This window comes from Triticum urartu, chromosome 5A (assembly GCF_056163025.1).
Source record: "Triticum urartu cultivar PI428250 chromosome 5A, HENAU_Tu73, whole genome shotgun sequence".
Classification (NCBI taxonomy): Eukaryota; Viridiplantae; Streptophyta; class Magnoliopsida; order Poales; family Poaceae; genus Triticum; species Triticum urartu.
The window spans coordinates 9016425-9034340 of NC_141877.1; the positions used below are offsets into that span (position 1 = coordinate 9016425).

The 17916-nt window shown below is 45.9% G+C and overlaps 1 protein-coding gene across 1 annotated transcript; it reads right to left on the reverse strand.

The window, feature by feature from the left end:
- Positions 1 to 950: 950 nt before the first annotated feature.
- Positions 951 to 6531, reverse strand: LOC125506865 (uncharacterized). The gene is made up of 2 exons (XM_087523126.1): positions 6322 to 6531; positions 951 to 2388 (listed from the first exon to the last, which is right to left on the reverse strand). Exons 1-2 carry the CDS (start codon positions 6529 to 6531, stop codon positions 1180 to 1182), a joined length of 1419 nt encoding a protein of 472 aa, XP_087379252.1. The 3' UTR covers positions 951 to 1179.
- Positions 6532 to 17916: the final 11385 nt, after the last annotated feature.

Sequence of the window (17916 nt, forward strand, 5' to 3'; positions counted from 1 at the left end):
ACAGTGGAACTCTCAATGAAAGCACCAATGTCGGTGTCAAAACCGGCGGATCTCGGGTAGGGGGTCCCGAACTGTGCGTCTAGGCCGGATGGTAACAGGAGACAAGGGACACGAAGTTTTACTCAGGTTCGGGCCCTCTTGATGGAGGTAAAACTCTACGTCCTGCTTGATTAATATTGATGATATGGATAGTACAAGAGTAGATCTACCACGAGATCGAGGAGGCTAAACCCTAAAAGCTAGCCTATGGTATGATTGTTGTATGATGAAGTTGTCCTACGGACTAAAACCCTCCGGTTTATATAGACACCGGAGAGGGTTAGGGTTACTCAAAGTCGGTTACAATGGTAGGGGATCTTGAATATCCGCATCGCCAAGCTTGCCTTCCACGCCAAGGAAAGTCCTATCCGGACACGGGACGAAGTCTTCAATCTTGTATCTTCATAGTCCTGGAGTCCAGCTGAAGGTATTGTCCGGCTATCCGAACACCCCCTAATCCAGGACTCCCTCACCCGTCGGTCCGACGGTCTCTGCGTGTGACCGCATGGGCCCTTGCAATCAGTCCTACATGACGGGCGCGTCCGGGCGCCCCCGTATCCAGCCCAGATAAGAGCCGGACACAGGGAGTGCCAGTCCGCACATTTTGACCGGATTTGCGCGGCGCGGTTGGGTGTGGTTCTTGCGTCAAGGCAGTGACCGGGCCTTCCACCCCGGCGTTTGGGCGGGGTATGTGGGGTCCGGTTATATAGATGCTCTTATATGTAATGCAAAGGCTGTCAATGTCAGTATGACAACCGTGCTGATATAGGATGTAATGGAAACAAAGCTATCTATTCTTCACGATTGAAAAAGGATAAGCAATAAGTGAAACTTAACCAGATAAGACTAAAAGATAGTTACGAAGTAGAAGATACGTTGGCCTCTTGATAAACAAAATGGCTGGCCTCATCTAAAGCATAGTCAATCAATAGATTCAATTCAGTAGAAACAATCACGGGTAGCTGGGAGTAAATGTGGAGGAGCAAATGCTTACAAAAGTTGTTCATCCCACAGATAAAATAAATAATAAAGAAAAACGTTGTGTTTCATCATTCAGCTAGCCTACTAACTCTAGATGTGCATCGTGGCCACTCTGCATGAGTATCCTCTGGCCTGGGAATGAAGCAACCTAGTAACTGATCATGAGCGGGGTCTAAGCAGATACTTCTGGCCGGATCCACCTGCACCAACGGCCATGCCCTTGTCGTGGGATCTGAGCGTGTACCTCCGCCGGCCGGATCCCCATGCAGCGGTGGCCTTGCCCTTGTCACGGACACTCTGACGGCGCTTTGGAGGATCTGATGGACCCGACTTGTCATCTTTGTTAGGACCGCGCTTGGGACCACCTCCTCCTTCTCCTCCTCCTCCTCCTTCTCTGGGACCCCGGGGAGATGAAAATGACGTTGAAGGTGGCTGAGGGGGGGCATTGTTCTGGATGAAAGGTAGAATATCTCCGGGCAAAATGAACTGTGAGTGCGTCCCACTCCCTGCGTGTAGAATACCCTTTACCTGGCCAGCGGCGTTGAAGAGAGGGCCTCCCGAGGACCCCTGATCGGATCCGATGTAAGCCTCGAGCAGCTCCATATCATACCCAACTGGGTTGGTGCTCATGCCAGTCAGAAACCGGTGGAGGCACTGAAGGCCCGTGGCGAAGGTGCAGGGACGGAAGGCAGGCCACGAAACGAGCGTGCACTGCATGCCAAACTCGCGTGTTCCGTCAAACTGCAGAACCGGGTGCTGCCGTGTGCATTGCACCCTCTGCTGCCCGACGCCCCTCACGGCCAGCTCTGCCCGATCGACGCGCAGCATCATCAAATCCCTGAGGCAGTCAATCCCGCAGACCGTCGCCGGCGTGTAGGTGCGATCCCCGACCATGTTCCTATTAACTGCGAAGTCTCTCTCGGCATGGAAACATGTGACCTCGATTGTAAAGAGCCGGTTCACCGTGGCTGGATCAATTGGCCTGTAGACCGCATGGAACAGATGATCCACAATGTGTGCGGTGGTGAGAATGTAGAGGTAGGCGCCATCCATGTGCGAGGAGATGCCAGTTTCTGTTAGCCACCGTGATGCGAAAATTGCGTTCAGCTGCTCTCGAGTCTTGGAGCCGGCTGCCCCAGCGATAACCCGGGCTTCATTCACCCGACGTCTTACTGGTGTAAAGTGTAACCTGGATGAGGAAGACCGATGCTTTGCTTCGTTCAAACACTGGGACCCAATTAACCAAGGGCGTGATATCCTGATCCTTATCCTGAGCCTGAGCCTGAGCCTGAGCCTGAGCCTGAGCCTGAGCCTGAGCAGCAGCAACCACAGGAGGCTGAGCAGCAGGATCGTCCATGGCCAGTAGTACTGCAATACGTAAACAAGAGTTGATGAGTAGGACATCTTGGTTAGGAACAGGAAATGCATCAACAAACAAACAAACAAACTGACTAGCTAACTGTAGAGTAGTACTCGTACGTAGTAGGAAGTTGCAGTTTATTTTTGGGATCAGGAATAGTATTATATCCATTTATTTATCCAAGGCCAATAGCATAACAGCAAAAGGAACTAAAAAACAATTACTCCTATCCATGTAGTACTAGTACCAGCAACAAGCACTTGTTGGATTTGAAAGGGACTGGAGAGAATCTCGTTAGGAAATAAATACTACTCCCTCCGTCCAAAAATACTTGTCATCAAAATGGATAGGGAGTACTCATAAGCAAGCAGAAGTAAGCGCAAACTGAAACAATTCCACGCAGACTGACGGCGGAAGCGACCACATGACATGCATGATTGGAACTCAACAAGACACCATCAAATAGTAGCCGATCGAGTAGCAATATGCCAAGCACCGACCAAAGAAACCTCTCAAAGAAAGAATGGGGATCCGGTCTAGAGAAAGAATCTTGCTCCAGTCAGTAGCATTCCATCTGAAACTCTTTAGTGGAAGTGAAGGCAGCAAACCAAAACCGGAACCTGGGTGAATCCGTGATTCGCCTTGAGGACACGCAAACAAATCGCAGCACTTGAACTTGAAACACAGGTTAGGTTATGACCGGAAGGAAGCATTCCTCCACCAGCAGCTGCAGCAAGTCAAATCGCTGGTCCCAAGAGCAAAACAAAGACGTTTTCGATCTGATGTAGAAACTGCGCATGCACACATGTGGCAAACATCCCATGCAATGCAAGCAAGAACTCGCGCTTAGGGCCGGAATCCAACAACTGGGCTTTGAGAATCGGATAGGAATTAAGCCTTGCCTACCTCGAGCTCGAAAGCAAACACAATGTCACCTCGGGGTAGAATGAACAGCCCGAATGTGCATCCATAAGTAAGAAGAAGAAAACTAGTACTCTCTACAGATCCACGAGATAGCCTTCGGGTACGTACTGCTGCGCGCACAGCGGGGAAGCGACCACATCCACACGCAAAGGTGGGACACATTATTGATGTGAAAGAAAAAGATCCCTGCTACAGTTGAATGCCCAGTACTCCGTCGGTTTCTAAATATAAGTCTTTTTAAACATTTCAAATGAACTACAACATACGGACGTACGTAGACATATTTTAGAGCATTGATTCATTCATTTTGCTCCGTATGTAGTCACTTGTTGAAATATCTTTAGAAAGACTTATATTTAGGAACGGAGGTAGTATATACTAGTAGCATCAAAAAAAAAAGGAAGGCTTTGGCTTCCAAGCCAAAAATCGGTTCCCCGCTGCCGCTACGCTACAGGTCGGGGGGGCTGCTCCAACCACGACCAACATTCGCGACGAGCGCAAGCCAAAAATCGGCCGGAACCCCCCGAAGCTCCCTCCAACAAAATCACCGGAACCGCACAAGGGTGGATGGCGGACAGGCCCAAGAGTCGTTGGAATCGAAACCAACAACACCTCCCAAAAACCCCCAAAAACCCCCAAATCAAGCCGCGCGGGGCAAACCCTGTGGCTCTCGCTCCGGGCTCCGGCGCGCGCTAGGCACCGGATGGATCATGGAGGCGCCGCCACATTCCCTTCCCTCCCGATAGGGGAGTTGGTCGGACAACCGCACCCAGGGAGAAACAGATGGGGGGGAACGGAGCGGACCTGTACCTTGAGATTTTTGGAGTGCTCCTCCCTGCCTCTGCCTGCTCCGGGAAACCTCGCCCTCGCCGTCCCTCGCCCTCCCTCCAGTTTCTCCGGCGGTTTCTCTCAGGTAGGTTCTGCTTGCTAGGCGCCCCCCGGCCCGGTCCCGGACGCGACAGCTATCCGTCCGATTGGACTGGACACAGAGAGAGAGAGAGCTTCGCTTTGTGCTGTCAAAAAGGCATCGGAGCTCCTTTGCCGGTCAAAAACGGGTCGGGTGGTAAATCTCTTATTGGGTTTTCATTTCACGCGCTGCGTCTCTGGGTGGCCGGGCCCGCGCGCCCGGGAGAGATGTTATTAATAATAAGCCAATAGGAGCCGAGAAGGATCTGCATTCACCCACATCCCTCTCCCTCTTTTTGCTACTACTAGTTCCATTAAATTGTTTTTATTTTTTCCCTAAAAAAATTGTTTTTATTTTCAAAAAACACAACACACACACACACACACGCTCACATCTGTTGGTGCCCCTTAAAAAATGCAAAAAATGTTAACACGTGCTACAAGTTAGTCTAATCCTATGTGTATTATATAGGATTATTGAAATGCTAAGCTGAAATGTAAATTTTTTATGGTTTATACTTCTTTTCAAAGGTGAATAAACATGGTGCATGCAGCGCTAGACCCAATGGAGATCGTACATGCTGGAAATTCCAAGGTGAGAACAGATGGCTGACTTGCTTACCAAAGCACTTGGCCGTGGCAAACTTCAGGAGCAGCGAGCAAAGATCGGTATGGTGGAGGTTACAAAGATGCACAAGTCTTAGGGAGTGAATGTTGAATAATCCTTGTGCATTTTTTCTGTTTTTTAGTCTTTTATCTCTGTATTCTGCAGTGTAGCTCGTCACGCTGTTGTCGTTGCCAGCTGCAAGTTAGTTCAGTTTTTTTTTCAGTAGACAGTTTTAGATAAGATTAGTTGTCCTGGTCATCGCGTAACGATCCGGGACCGATTCCTGTAGACACATGATGCCGCTCGTGGGATGGCGCAAGACTCACGGATCGTGGGGCTTCACACGTTTGCTTGTAATTCTGAATAAGAGAAGAGAACAATGAGAAAAAAAAAAGTTGCAGACTGAACGCAACGCAAAAACACTCTGTGTCATCGTCTCTGTGTGTTCATCCATTAATCGCGTGTGTGATTCAGATCCTGTGATAACAACCATCAGACAACTACTTGGGCTCTAGCGCGCCTGCTGATAAGGCGCCTTGGCGCATACCCTAGATTCCCGATCGTCGGGCATGAGTAGGAGAGTACGGATTCTGAAATAAGATTTTTGAGGGGCCAGCCAACAGATTGATGTGAAGCGAAAATTGTGTTGGTGTCTCCGGATTCGAGCAGGACAGTCGGCCAAAGGTGAAGCTCTTTTGTTTTTTTCTTTTCAGAAAAAAAGTGAAGGTCAAGCTCATTTGAGATTAAAAGCGGCGATGGGATTGGAGTTTGCAAGCGGGGAGCGGCCATGCCTTTTTGAGACGGTAGTAGCCTCCCAAGTGAAAACGTTCCGCTTCTTTTGAGCAACCCACCATCGAGCAGAAAGTCCACGAGCACAAAGCAAGGGGCAACGCCCGTGAATTCCCAGTTTGATGATTGGAGTCGTGGGAGGGCGGTGCCAGATATGGCAGCCCGTTTTCGCCTGCAAAGCAGGAGTTGGAGGTTGGAAAGCATGGGGGTTCTTGTCATCTTCTATCATCTCTGCGGGCCTATTGCCTGCTGCTGTGTAGTACTAGCCAAAGCCTATAGAGCTACTCTGCCGCGCAGGAGCAGCAGCAGCAGCAGCTGAGGCTAATAAAAACTTTGCCTTTTCACATTGTCGCCTTTTGGAGGCATACCACTTCTACACCCCCAAACCCCCGTGTGGACGGTGTGTTCAGTGACCCGTCAACAAAAACGGACTCAGGCGAGTGCAGACTGACCGCCAAACCTTAGGCGGCGAAAAATAGCGGCCTGGGGGTGAACCCGCGCTAGATTGGCTTTTGATGACGACCTAGCTTCCAGCCACGTCCCCAGGCGGCGCCCCCCAAGGCGCGGCAAATTCAAACGAGGTCATTCCTGCTCGCAAAAAAGCCACATATTGCCACAGTTCGGCGATCACAGCGACCCAGTTCGGTGATCATCTTGCCACAGTTCGGCGATCGAATGAAAAGTTCGGCGCACAAAAAAGAAAGGATGCGCGTACAAAGCGCATCACACGGCGGGGTCGGCCTCCGGCATCGGCGGAGTCGGCGTGCGCGGGCTTGGCGGTGTCGGAGCTGCTTCTGTGCTGGGCGGCGTCTGCGCTGCTGGGCGTTGTCGAGGCATCATCGCTCGGGCTTGGCGGCGGCGATGGCGTGGGAGTTGGCGGCGTCGTCGACGGCAGCTGGTTCAGGATGAGACCGCGCTCCGCCATGAACTACGCCTTGAACTTCTCGTCGGTGCTCTGGAGTATGTCCGCCCCGCCCATGAGAAACACCAGGTCGGTGTTCCTCTTCTTCGCGGTGTCGTCCTAGGTAGTAAACCCGGGGGGCGCGGTGGCGGCGGCCGAGCCAGCCGTGATGATGTCCTCCATGTCGGCTTCGGCCGTGTCGACATCGCCGAGATGTGACGTGGAGGCTTGAGAGAAGGGCAGCGCGCCACGGCGGAGAGGGGGTGTCGGGGAGGATGCGTACGCCGGCGGGGAGTAGTGGTACAGGGGGTACTGCACATCGGCGAAGGCGGGCGAGGGCGTGTGCTGGGACTGGTGACCATGGGAAAAGGTGATGTTGGGGTTGAACCCGCCGTGCGCGTCACCATCGGCGTAGCCCGGCGACGGTGTGCAGCCCCAGGGTTGCGGCGACGACGAGAAACCGGCCGGAGAGCCGACGCTTTGCTGGCTCCAGGGCGCGTACGAGTTGTGGCCGCCGGACGGGTTCATCATCACGCGAGTCGCCTCCACCTGCCCCACCGCCGCCACAGCCGCGAGCCACGCCGCGCTGTCCCGGGCCTTCTTGGCGTTGGCCCTGTTCCGCCGGTCTGTGGTGACGGCCTCCCGACGCTGAACTTCAGCCCTCCAGTCGGCGTTGGACATGCCCGGGGGCTTGGACGGCGGCGCCCTCGGCTTCCTCTGCTTCGGCTGAGCGACGGCATTGGTCGCAGCCATCGCGGCGCGGGGGATCACGTACTTCTTCGACGGCATGGCGGCCGGCTGGGAGGGGAGGGAGGAGGAGAATGGCGGGAGGAGTGGAGAGAATGGGAGGGAAAGCGGGAAGAAACGGCGGGAAAAAGCCCTCCTCTTGTCGACGGAGCGGGCCCACGCCCCTTTTCGCTTGTGCCGGCGCCCCCAGCGCGCCGGGTTCGGCTCGGGCGCGCCGGCTGTTATTTCGGCCCAACCCGGCGAAAAACTGACTCCTGGGGGCGCGACTGGGCCGATTTTCGCCCACCGACGCTAAAAATTCGCCTGGGGAGGGCCTGTTGGGGGCGCGGCTGGAGATGCTCTTATATCCAACACAAATGTAGGGCGGATATGAGGGTGCCCTGAGGCGTCTACCATGTCGAATTGACGATGAGCTCCCACACAGAATCGCCCGAAAACCCGACGGACATCTCCTCCGATGGGGATGTGAAGGCCGCATGGCACCGCTCTCCCTGGCTGCCCGAGGCCGAATCCATCTATTTAAGCCGGCTGGCGTACCCCCAACCCAGCCACATCCATCTCTCTCTCTCTCCGCGCCGCAAGCCCGAGCCCATCCATCACTTTTTTAATCCCAACTAAAAAGTCCCTAGTCCCTACCTGCTTGGTTCCAGGGACTAAACATGGACTAGAGGTTATTAAATGACATGTTAAAAGACCATGTTACCCCTAGTAATGAACTAATAGAGATAAGGTGCGATGCGGGGCAGGGGCAACTCTTGAAAAAATCCCCAAAAGGCTCTCCCTCGGGGTCTTCTTTCTTTAGTCCCAAATGCCTACTTTTAGTCCCTAAAAGTCCCTCATGTTTGGTTTAGATGCGACTGAAAGGGACTTTTTTTAGTCCCTACACCAAAAAGTCCCTGTGAACAAACACCCTCTAATAATGCCGTTGGAAAATTGATGCAATGCCATAGTTAAAAGCAAATTACATGTTTAACGAATTTTATTGTTAATATAATCTCTCTGTTAATATGAATCAATGCCACCGTTTGAGAAATGCTACTGTCTTACTTTCTTTCCCATTTAGATAAGTTAGATGCTTCTTTTTGTTGGCTTCTGTGTCATCTACCGTTATTGACCACTTGTTGTTTCCTTTGCACCTGTGTGTAAACAGGTTTATCTACTTCACCTCGTTGCTATTGTGACCTTTTGTTGCACTGCACAAAACACTTTTGTTTTAAAAGTGTTTTGTGCAGTTCAACCAAAATGTCACACCGACAACGTTGCTTGATTGCTTGATCTTAGTGGAACTGCACAAGAGGAGATCTTACTTCCTATGCGTGTTGGCAAATTTGGTTCAGATCTTTTTCTTATGAGTTGTTTGAATTCCGCGTTATGAGAGGTCAGTACTAGCCTTCTTTCACATGATTGTGCAGTGTGCTTTCATATGTTGTGCTACTTGTACGGTAATGTTGCTTGATTTTAGTGAACTGCACAAATGGAGACAAGACTTCCAATCTGTATGTGCACCGTAACTTAGCTATCCGTGATCGACTCTCTTGAATGCCATCATTATTTATCTCTGCGTGCTTGAGCTATGCATTTATCGATGGGCCTGGGAGTTGAGCTAGTAGGGCAGTGGCCTGGGTCCAAAGTAGTAGAAGTAGCACAAAAACATTTTTTGAGTGTAGGCTTTTCCTTGCTCAAGCCTGCCTACTAGAATCGCCAGTGCTAGAAAGGAAAAGTGAAGGAAAAACATAGGAATTGGAAAGTTTCCTATGGTACTACTATTCATACTTTTGGTTTAAAGGAATGGAGCAAAGGAAAACGGTAGGATTTGTTCCTTTAGTGTCTCCTTGAAAGGAAAACCATAGGAATTTTAATATCCACTTGTCCTCCTTTTCAAATTCTATTCATAAAGCACAAGACTAAGAGATAGTACCATAATAGCATTATAACCATACATTTTCTTGTGGTTTGACTTAATCGCACCATGCTTCTTTGCATCTTGTGATCTTCCAATTCTTGTGAACCAAACACCCAGATTGGCAGAAATCCTGTGTTTTTAAATTCTCTATTTTGCACATGCATTCCTATCCTATTACTGTGTATTTTCTATCCCTGCGTTGTTAGAATCCTCCAATTCAAACAAGCCTTTACAGAATTACTTCTCTTACATATAGTTGTCAAAGAAAACCTTGTGTGGTTTTGTCCCGCTCCTGTTGCGCCGTCGTCCACCCCAGCTCAGCTGCTCCAACGACAGAAGGGTCAAGCACAACAGGGATCCTGCCTCCAGACTGTCTTTCGCCTCCTCAGATCTTCTTCCCCGCTGCGGGCAGCCATGACAACTACATTACCTTCGTCAGCCGAGCAGATGACCTCGAGGACTACACGGGTCCGTAAGAGACGTCGCACTCTTTCGTGTCTGCTTACGTTTTGCATCACTTAATATTACATGCTACTTTTATCGTCCTGTTCACCGATTAGACTTTGAGTCAGCTCCAAAGTAATGGTCAAACTTGAGTTTTTAAATGGTTGTGGGGTACATATCGGAGCCGCAATCAATAGTATCTATCTACCATCTGGTTAATCTCTGGTGTCTACTATGAGTTTCATGTTGGTGGGAAACAAATAGTAAAGAAGCCATTATCTGTATTTTTTAACTGAAGCCATTATCTGCCTGCTAACATTGGTTTTGGGTCTATCCACAGGTTGCTACCATCACTCTGGATTTTTGCATACACTCCTTACATAATCTCACTATGTTTTATTCCTATGCATGTCAGTTATTGTACACAATGGAACTAAACATGTAGAGTAAAAGAGACGAGCCTTGCGTGGCAATAAAATTTCATGCAGACGTCGCTCCATGGTAAGCGCTGATGTCTACTACACAACCTTCTTCTTGTAGACGTTGTTGGGCCTCCAAGTGCAGAGGTTTGTAGGACATTAGCAAATTTTCCTCAAATGGATGACCTAAGGTTTATCAATCCGTGGGAGGCGTAGTATGAAGATGGTCTCTCTCAAACAACCCTGCAACCAAATAACAAAGAGTCTCTTGTGTCCCCAACACACCCAGTACAATGGTAAATTGTATAGGTGCACTAGTTCGGCGAAGAGATGGTGATACAAGTGCAATATGGATGGTAGATATAGGTTTTTGTAATCTGAAAAATATAAAAACAGCAAGGTAACTAATGATAAAAGTGAGCGTAAATGATATTGCAATGCTTCGAAACAAGGCATAGGGTTCATACTTTCACTAGTGCAAGTTCTCTCAACAATAATAACATAATTGGATCATATAAAAATCCCTCAGCGTGCAACAAAGAGTCACTCCAAAGTCACTAATAGCGGGGAACAGACGAAGAGATTATTGTAGGGTACGAAACCACCTCAAAGTTATCCTTTCTGATCGATCTATTCAAGAGTCAGTAGTAAAATAATACGAAGTTATTCTTTCTGTTCGATCTATCCTAGAGTTCATACTAGAATAACACCTTAAGACACAAATCAATCAAAACCCTAATGTCACCTAGATACTCCAATGTCACCTCAAGTATCCGTGGGTATGATTATACGATATGCATCACACAATCTCAGATTCATCTATTCAACCAACACAAAGTACTTCAAAGAGTGCCCCAAATTTTCTACCGGAGAGTCAAGACGAAAACATGTGCCAACCCCTATGCATAAGTTCACAAGGTCACTGAACCCGCAAGTTGATCACCAAAACATCCATCAAGCAGATCACGTGAATATCCCATTGTCACCACAGATAAGCACATGCAAGACATACATCAAGTGTTCTCAAATCCTTAAAGAGTCAATCCGATAAGATAACTTCAAAGGGAAAACTCAATCCATTACAAGAGAGTAGAGGGGGAGAAACATCATAAGATCCAACTATAATAGCAAAGCTCGCGATACATCAAGATCATGCCGAATCAAGAACACGAGAGAGAGAGAGAGATGAAACACATAGCTACTGGTACATACCCTCAGCCCCGAGGGTGAACTACTCCCTCCTCATCATGGAGAGCGCCGGGATGATGAAGATGGCCACCGGTGAGGGATCCCCCCTCCGGCAGGGTGCCAGAACAGGGTCCAGATTGGTTTTTGGTGGCCACAGAAGCTAGATGGCTTCTTCTCTCTCTTTGGATCTCAATACAAAGTTGTCCTCGATCTTCTTGGAGATCTATTCGATGTAATTCTTTTTGCGGTGTGTTTGTCGAGATCCGATGAATTGTGGGTTTATGATCAAGATTATCTATGAATAATATTTGAATCTCCTCTGAATTCTTTTATGTATGATTTGTTATCTTTGCAAGTCCCTTCGAATTATCAGTTTGGTTTGGCCTACTAGATTGATCTTTCTTGCAATGGGAGAAGTGTTTAGCTTTGGGTTCAATCTTGCGGTGTCATTTCCCAGTGACAACAAGGGTAGCAAGGCACGTATTGTATTGTTGCCATCGAGGATAAAAAGATGGGGTTTACATCATATTGCTTGAGTTTATCCCTCTACATCATGTCATCTTACCTAATGCGTTACTCTGTTCTTATGAACTTAATACTCTAGATGCATACTGGATAGCGGTCGATGTGTGGAGTAATAGTAGTAGATGCAGAATCGTTTAGGTCTACTTGTCACGGACGTGATGCCTATATACATGATCATGCCTAGATATTCTCATAACTATGCACTTTTCTATCAATTGCTCGACAGTAATTTGTTCACCCACCGTAATATTTATGCTATCTTGAGAGAAGCCACTAGTGAAACCTATGCCCCCCGGGTCTATTTTCCATCATATAAGTTTCCAATCTATTTTACTTTGCAATCTTTATTTTTCAATCTATATCATAAAAATACCAAAAATATTTACTTTATTACCTCTATCAGATCTCACTTTTGCAAGTGGCCGTGAACGAATTGACAACCCCTTTATAGCGTTGGTTGCAAGGTTCTTATTTGTTTGTGCAGGTACGAGGGACTTGCGTGTAGCCTCCTACTGGATTGATACCTTGGTTCTCAAAAGCTGAGGGAAATACTTACGCTACTTTGCTGCATCACTCTTTCCTCTTCATGGGAAAACCAACGCATGCTCAAGAGGTAGCAAGAAGGATTTCTGGCGCCGTTGCCGGGGAGGTTTTCGCCAAGTCAAGACATACCAAGTACCCATCACAAATTCTTATCCCTCGCATTACATTATTTGTCATTTGCCTCTCGTTTTCCTCTCCCCCACTTCACATTTGCCTTTTCTTCGCCTTCTTCCCGTATGTCTTTTTGTTTATGTTTCCATGTGCCTTCTATTTGCTTGCATCTTTGCTTGCTAAAAATCTATTGATATGGATCCACTTAAAGTGTTCTACTTGGATCATCTTCGATCCTTATGCGCTCTTGCTGAAACCCCAACTAGCCTAGTTGATGGGAAATCTTTAGATGAGCATGCTCATTTTGTGCGTCACCGTTTGTCTGAAAAAGGGAGACTCTTATGGGATCAAATAAACAGATTGCTTTGTTATGCTTGGAATCTTTGTGAAATTTATGATTTTACTTGTTGCTCTAAGAACCCTAAAAAACACCTTCCCTACCTATGTGAGTTTAACGAAAATGAAATCCCATCTTCTTATGCAAAGGGTGTTTACAGTTACTATGATATCGAACAAATCGAAGAATTTGTTGCTTTTAAGGGTGCTTATTGATGTCTACTACGAACCTTCTTCATGTAGACGTTGTTGGGCCTCCAAGTGCAGAGGTTTGTAGGACAGTAGCAAATTTCCCTCAAGTGGATGACCTAAGGTTTATCAATCCGTGGGAGGCGTAGGATGAAGATGGTCTCTCTCAAGCAACCCCGCAACCAAATAACAAAGAGTCTTGTGTCCTCAACACACTCAATACAATGGTAAATTGTATAGGTGCACTAGTTCGGCGAAGAGATGGTGATACAAGTGCAATATGGATGATAGATATGAGTATTTGTAATATGAAAATATAAAAATAGCAAGGTAGCAAGTGATAAAAGTGAGCGTAAACGGTATTGCAATGCTAGGAAACAAGGCTTAGGGTTCATAGTTTCACTAGTGCAAGTTCTCTCAACAACAATAACATAATTGGATCATATAACTATCCCTCAACATGCAACAAAGAGTCACTCCAAAGTCACTAATAGCGGAGAACAAACAAAGAGATTATTGTAGGGTACGAAACCACCTCAAAGTTATTCTTTCGGATCGATCTATTCAAGAGTTCGTACTAAAATAACACCTTAAGACACATCTCAACCAAAACCCTAATGTCACCTCAAGTATTCGTGGGTATGAGTATACAATATGCATCACACAATCTCAGATTCATCTATTCAACCAACACATAGAACTTCAAAGAGTGCCCCAAAGTTTCTACCGGAGAGTCAAGACGAGAACGTGTGCCAACCCCTATGCATAAGTTCACAATGTTACGGAACCCACAAGTTAGTCCCAAAAATCATATAAATAGCATATAAATGCATATAAAACATCCTAGATGGATAATATAATAGCATGGAACAATCAAAAATTATAGATACGTTGGAGACGTATCAGCATCCCCAAGCTTAATTCCTGCTCGTCCTCGAGTAGGTAAATGATAAAAACAGAATTTGTGATGTGGAATGCTACCTAACATATTTATCAATGTAATCTTCTTTATTGTGGCAAGAATATTCAGATCCATAAGATTCAAAACAAAAGTTTAATATTGACATGAAAACAATAATATTTTAAGCATACTAACAAAGCAATCATGTCTTCTGAAAATAACGTGGCCAGAGCAAGCTATCCCTACAAGATCATATAGTCTGGCTATGCTCTATCTTTATCACACAAAATATTTAAATCATGCACAACCCCGATGACAAGCCAAGCAATTGTTTCATACTTTTGACGTTCTTAAACTTTTTCGATCTTCACGCGATACATGAGCGTGAGCCATGGACATAGCACTACAGGTGGAATAGAATGGTGGTTGTGGAGAAGACAAAAAGGAAGAAGATAGTCTCACATCAACTAGGCGTATCAACGGGCTATGAAGTTACCCATCAATAGATATCAATGTGAGTGAGTAGGGATTGCCATGCAACAGATGCACTAGAGCTATAAGTGTACGAAAGCTCAAAAAGAAACTAAGTGGGTGTGCATCCAACTCGTTTGCTCACGAAGACCTAGGGCATTTTGAGGAAGCCCATCATTGGAATATACAAGCCAAGTTCTATAATGAAAGATTCCCACTAGTATATGAAAGTGACAACATAGGAGACTCTCTATCATAAAGATCATGGTGCTACTTTGAAGCAAAAGTGTGGTAAAAGGATAGTAGCATTGTCCCTTCTCTCTTTTTCTCTCATTTTTTTGTTTTTTGTTTTTCTGGGCCTTCTCTTTTTTTGGCCTCTTTTTTATTTTTTTTATTTTTTTTCATCCGGAGTCTCATCCCGACTTGTGGGGGAATCATAGTCTCCATCATCCTTTCCTCACTAGGACAATGCTCTAGTAATGATGATCATCACACTTTTATTTACTTACAACTCATGAATTACAACTCGATACTTAGAACAAAATATAACTCTACATGAATGCCTCCGGCAGTGTACTGGGATGTGCAATGAATCAAGAGTGACATGTATGAAAGAATTATTATGAAGGTGGCTTTGCCACAAATACGATGTCAACTACATGATCATGCAAAGCAATATGACAATGATGGAGCGTGTCATAATAAATGGAACGGTGGAAAGTTGCATGTCAATATATCTCGGAATGGCTATGGAAATGCCATAATAGATAGGTATGGTGGCTGTTTGAGGAAGATAATGGTGGGTGTATGGTACCGGCGAAAGTTGCGCGATACTAGAGAGGCTAGCAATGGTGGAAGTGCGTATAATCCATGGACTCAACATTAGTCATAAAGAACTCACATACTTATTGCAAAAATCTATTAGTTATCGAAACGAAGTACTACGCGCATGCTCCTAGGGGGATAGATTGGTAGGAAAAGACCATCGCTCGTCCCCGACCACCACTCATAAGGAAGACAATCAAAAAATAAATCATGCTCCGACTTCATCACATAACGGTTCACCATACGTTCATGCTACGGGAATCACAAAATTTAACACAAGTATCTCTCAAATTCACAACTACTCACTAGCATGTCTCTAATATTACCATCCTCATATCTCAAAACAATCATAAGGAATCAAACTTCACATAGTATTCAATGCACTTTATATAAAAGTTTTTATTATATCCCTCTTGGATGCCTATTATATTAGGACTAAATTTATAACCAAAGAAAATTACCATGCTGTTTATGACTCTCAAAATAATATAAGGAAAGCATGAGAGTTCATCTATTTCTTCAAAATAAAACCACCGCCGTGCTCTAAAAGGATATAAGTGAAGCACTAGAGCAAAGGATAAACTACTCCGAAAGATATAAGTGAAGATCAATGAGTAGTTGAATAATTATGTAACTATGTGAAGATTCTCTAACATTTTAGAATTTTAGGTCTTGGGATATTATTCAAACAGCAAGCAAAACTAAAGAAAATAAAATGACTCTCCAAGCAAAACACATATCATGTGGTGAATAAAAATATAGCTCCAAGTAAAGTTACCGATGAACGAAGACGAAAGAGGGGATGCCATCCGGGGCATCCCCAAGCTTAGGCTCTTGGTTGTCCTTGAATATTACCTTGGGGTGCCTTGGGCATCCCCAAACTTAGGCTCTTTTCACTCCTTATTCCATAGTCCATCGAATCTTTACCCAAAACTTGAAAATTTCACAACACAAAACTTAACAAAAAATCTCGTGAGCTCCGTTAGCGAAATAAAACAAACCACCACTTTTAAGGTACTGTAATGAACTCATTCTTTATTTATATTGGTGTTAAACCTACTGTATTCCAACTTCTCTATGGTTCATACCCCCCGATACTAGCCATAGATTCATCAAAATAAGCAAACAACACACGAAAAACAGAATCTGTCAAAAACAGAACAGTCTGTAGCAATCTGTATCAAAGACGCATGGCACCACACCAGCAAGGGGAACGTGCCAGAGAAAATCGGGAGAGCCGAGGAGGCAAGCCGGACAGGCAATCGTTTCGGAGGAGCACCGGTCGTCTCCCAGCCATCGCAATCTGGTGTAGCCAGAGGAGAAAAATGGTGTTCCTTTTTGTTGTGGAGAGAGGGGTCGAGCGATTTGTTTTATATTTTCAAAAACGGAGAGGGGTGGGGTCCGTGGAAACGGAGAGACGGAAGAAAGTAGAGAGACCGCAGGTTTTCGATCGGTTCGGTCCCTGGTAACGCACGCATATGCACGTTTAGAGATTAGAGCTGCTGATGTGGCACAATGCTGAATGTGGATGGGCTGCATGTCAAGAGAAATATGGTAGTGGGGATGAGCTATTTAGGTATTATAGATGCGACGATCTGGGCTACAATGTTAGGTCATGCAACAAAAGGACAAGGATCGATCCCAACATGAGCACGAGTCGGGGAAGTGGTCGAGGAGGTTCCAGTGGTGATCAAGGCGGTAGGAGTGGTGGCCGTGGAGGACAGATGAGCATTAGATTTTCTGCATGAAGAGGCACGAGTGGTGGTCGTAGAGGACCGACGAGTGTTAGAGGTGCCGGCGGTGGTGGTCGTAGAGGGTGTTGGCCGTAGAAGGCGGAGTAATAGAGGATGGCCTATTGACGTTTTGATTAATCCAAATGGTTGATAGATTATGAATGGTAAATGTTTCTTCATATTCTTTCCGAGCGAGCACTTGTTGTTTTATTGTCTTTACACATTAATTTGTTGATTGATGTCTTTTGCTAACAATTCATATTCTTGTAGGCATGGCTTCATCAGGTTCCATGACGAGGCCCCTTTGCACCGACAAGGAGGACATGTCAACCAAGCGGGAGTGGGATAGCTTGTACAATTACCCAGTGAAAGATGTGAAGATCCCAACATATTGGTGTGAACATGAATATGTCGTGAGGAAATCTAAGGACCGAAAGAAGGCTCGGTCAGAAATCCGAAAGTTTTCGTGTGTCTCAACTACAAGTATGATAGGAAGCATTCAAATAAAGTCGGTCATAATCGCTCATCGGCATGCTAAATACAATGCCACAATCGACTCCCAGTTTAGATTTTGTAGTACTAACACATGTAAGAAAATTTGTAGCCACCTCCTCCTCCTCTTCCTTGCGGGTACTTCTCGTGGATAGATGACAAGCTGTCATAAGATGATCAAGATTGGGAGCACATCAAAAGGTAATTCCAGTTTGAACAAAAACTCTGTCTCAATAAAAATGCGGATAAAAAAGCCAAGGCGCTGAAGGAGCGACGAAAGCGTGAGATGCACAGGGAGCGCAAAGAAGCGGAGGCATGAGAGGCAAAAAAGAAACAAATTTATGATGATAATATAGCATGAATAATTTCTAGGGCGGCGAATCTTTTTATACGAGTCTAACGCCTGATCATGTTTGATAAAAAAAATCGGAATTTATTAATATTTTTCTTCAACTATCAGAGAGCACCAGTGTACTTTTATAATTTTTTTAGAATTACTCTTATACTACTAATTTCTATTTCTATTTCTATTGTCTACTATAGTGCGTTTTGTAAAAACAAAAAAGAAAGAAAAATGAAAGG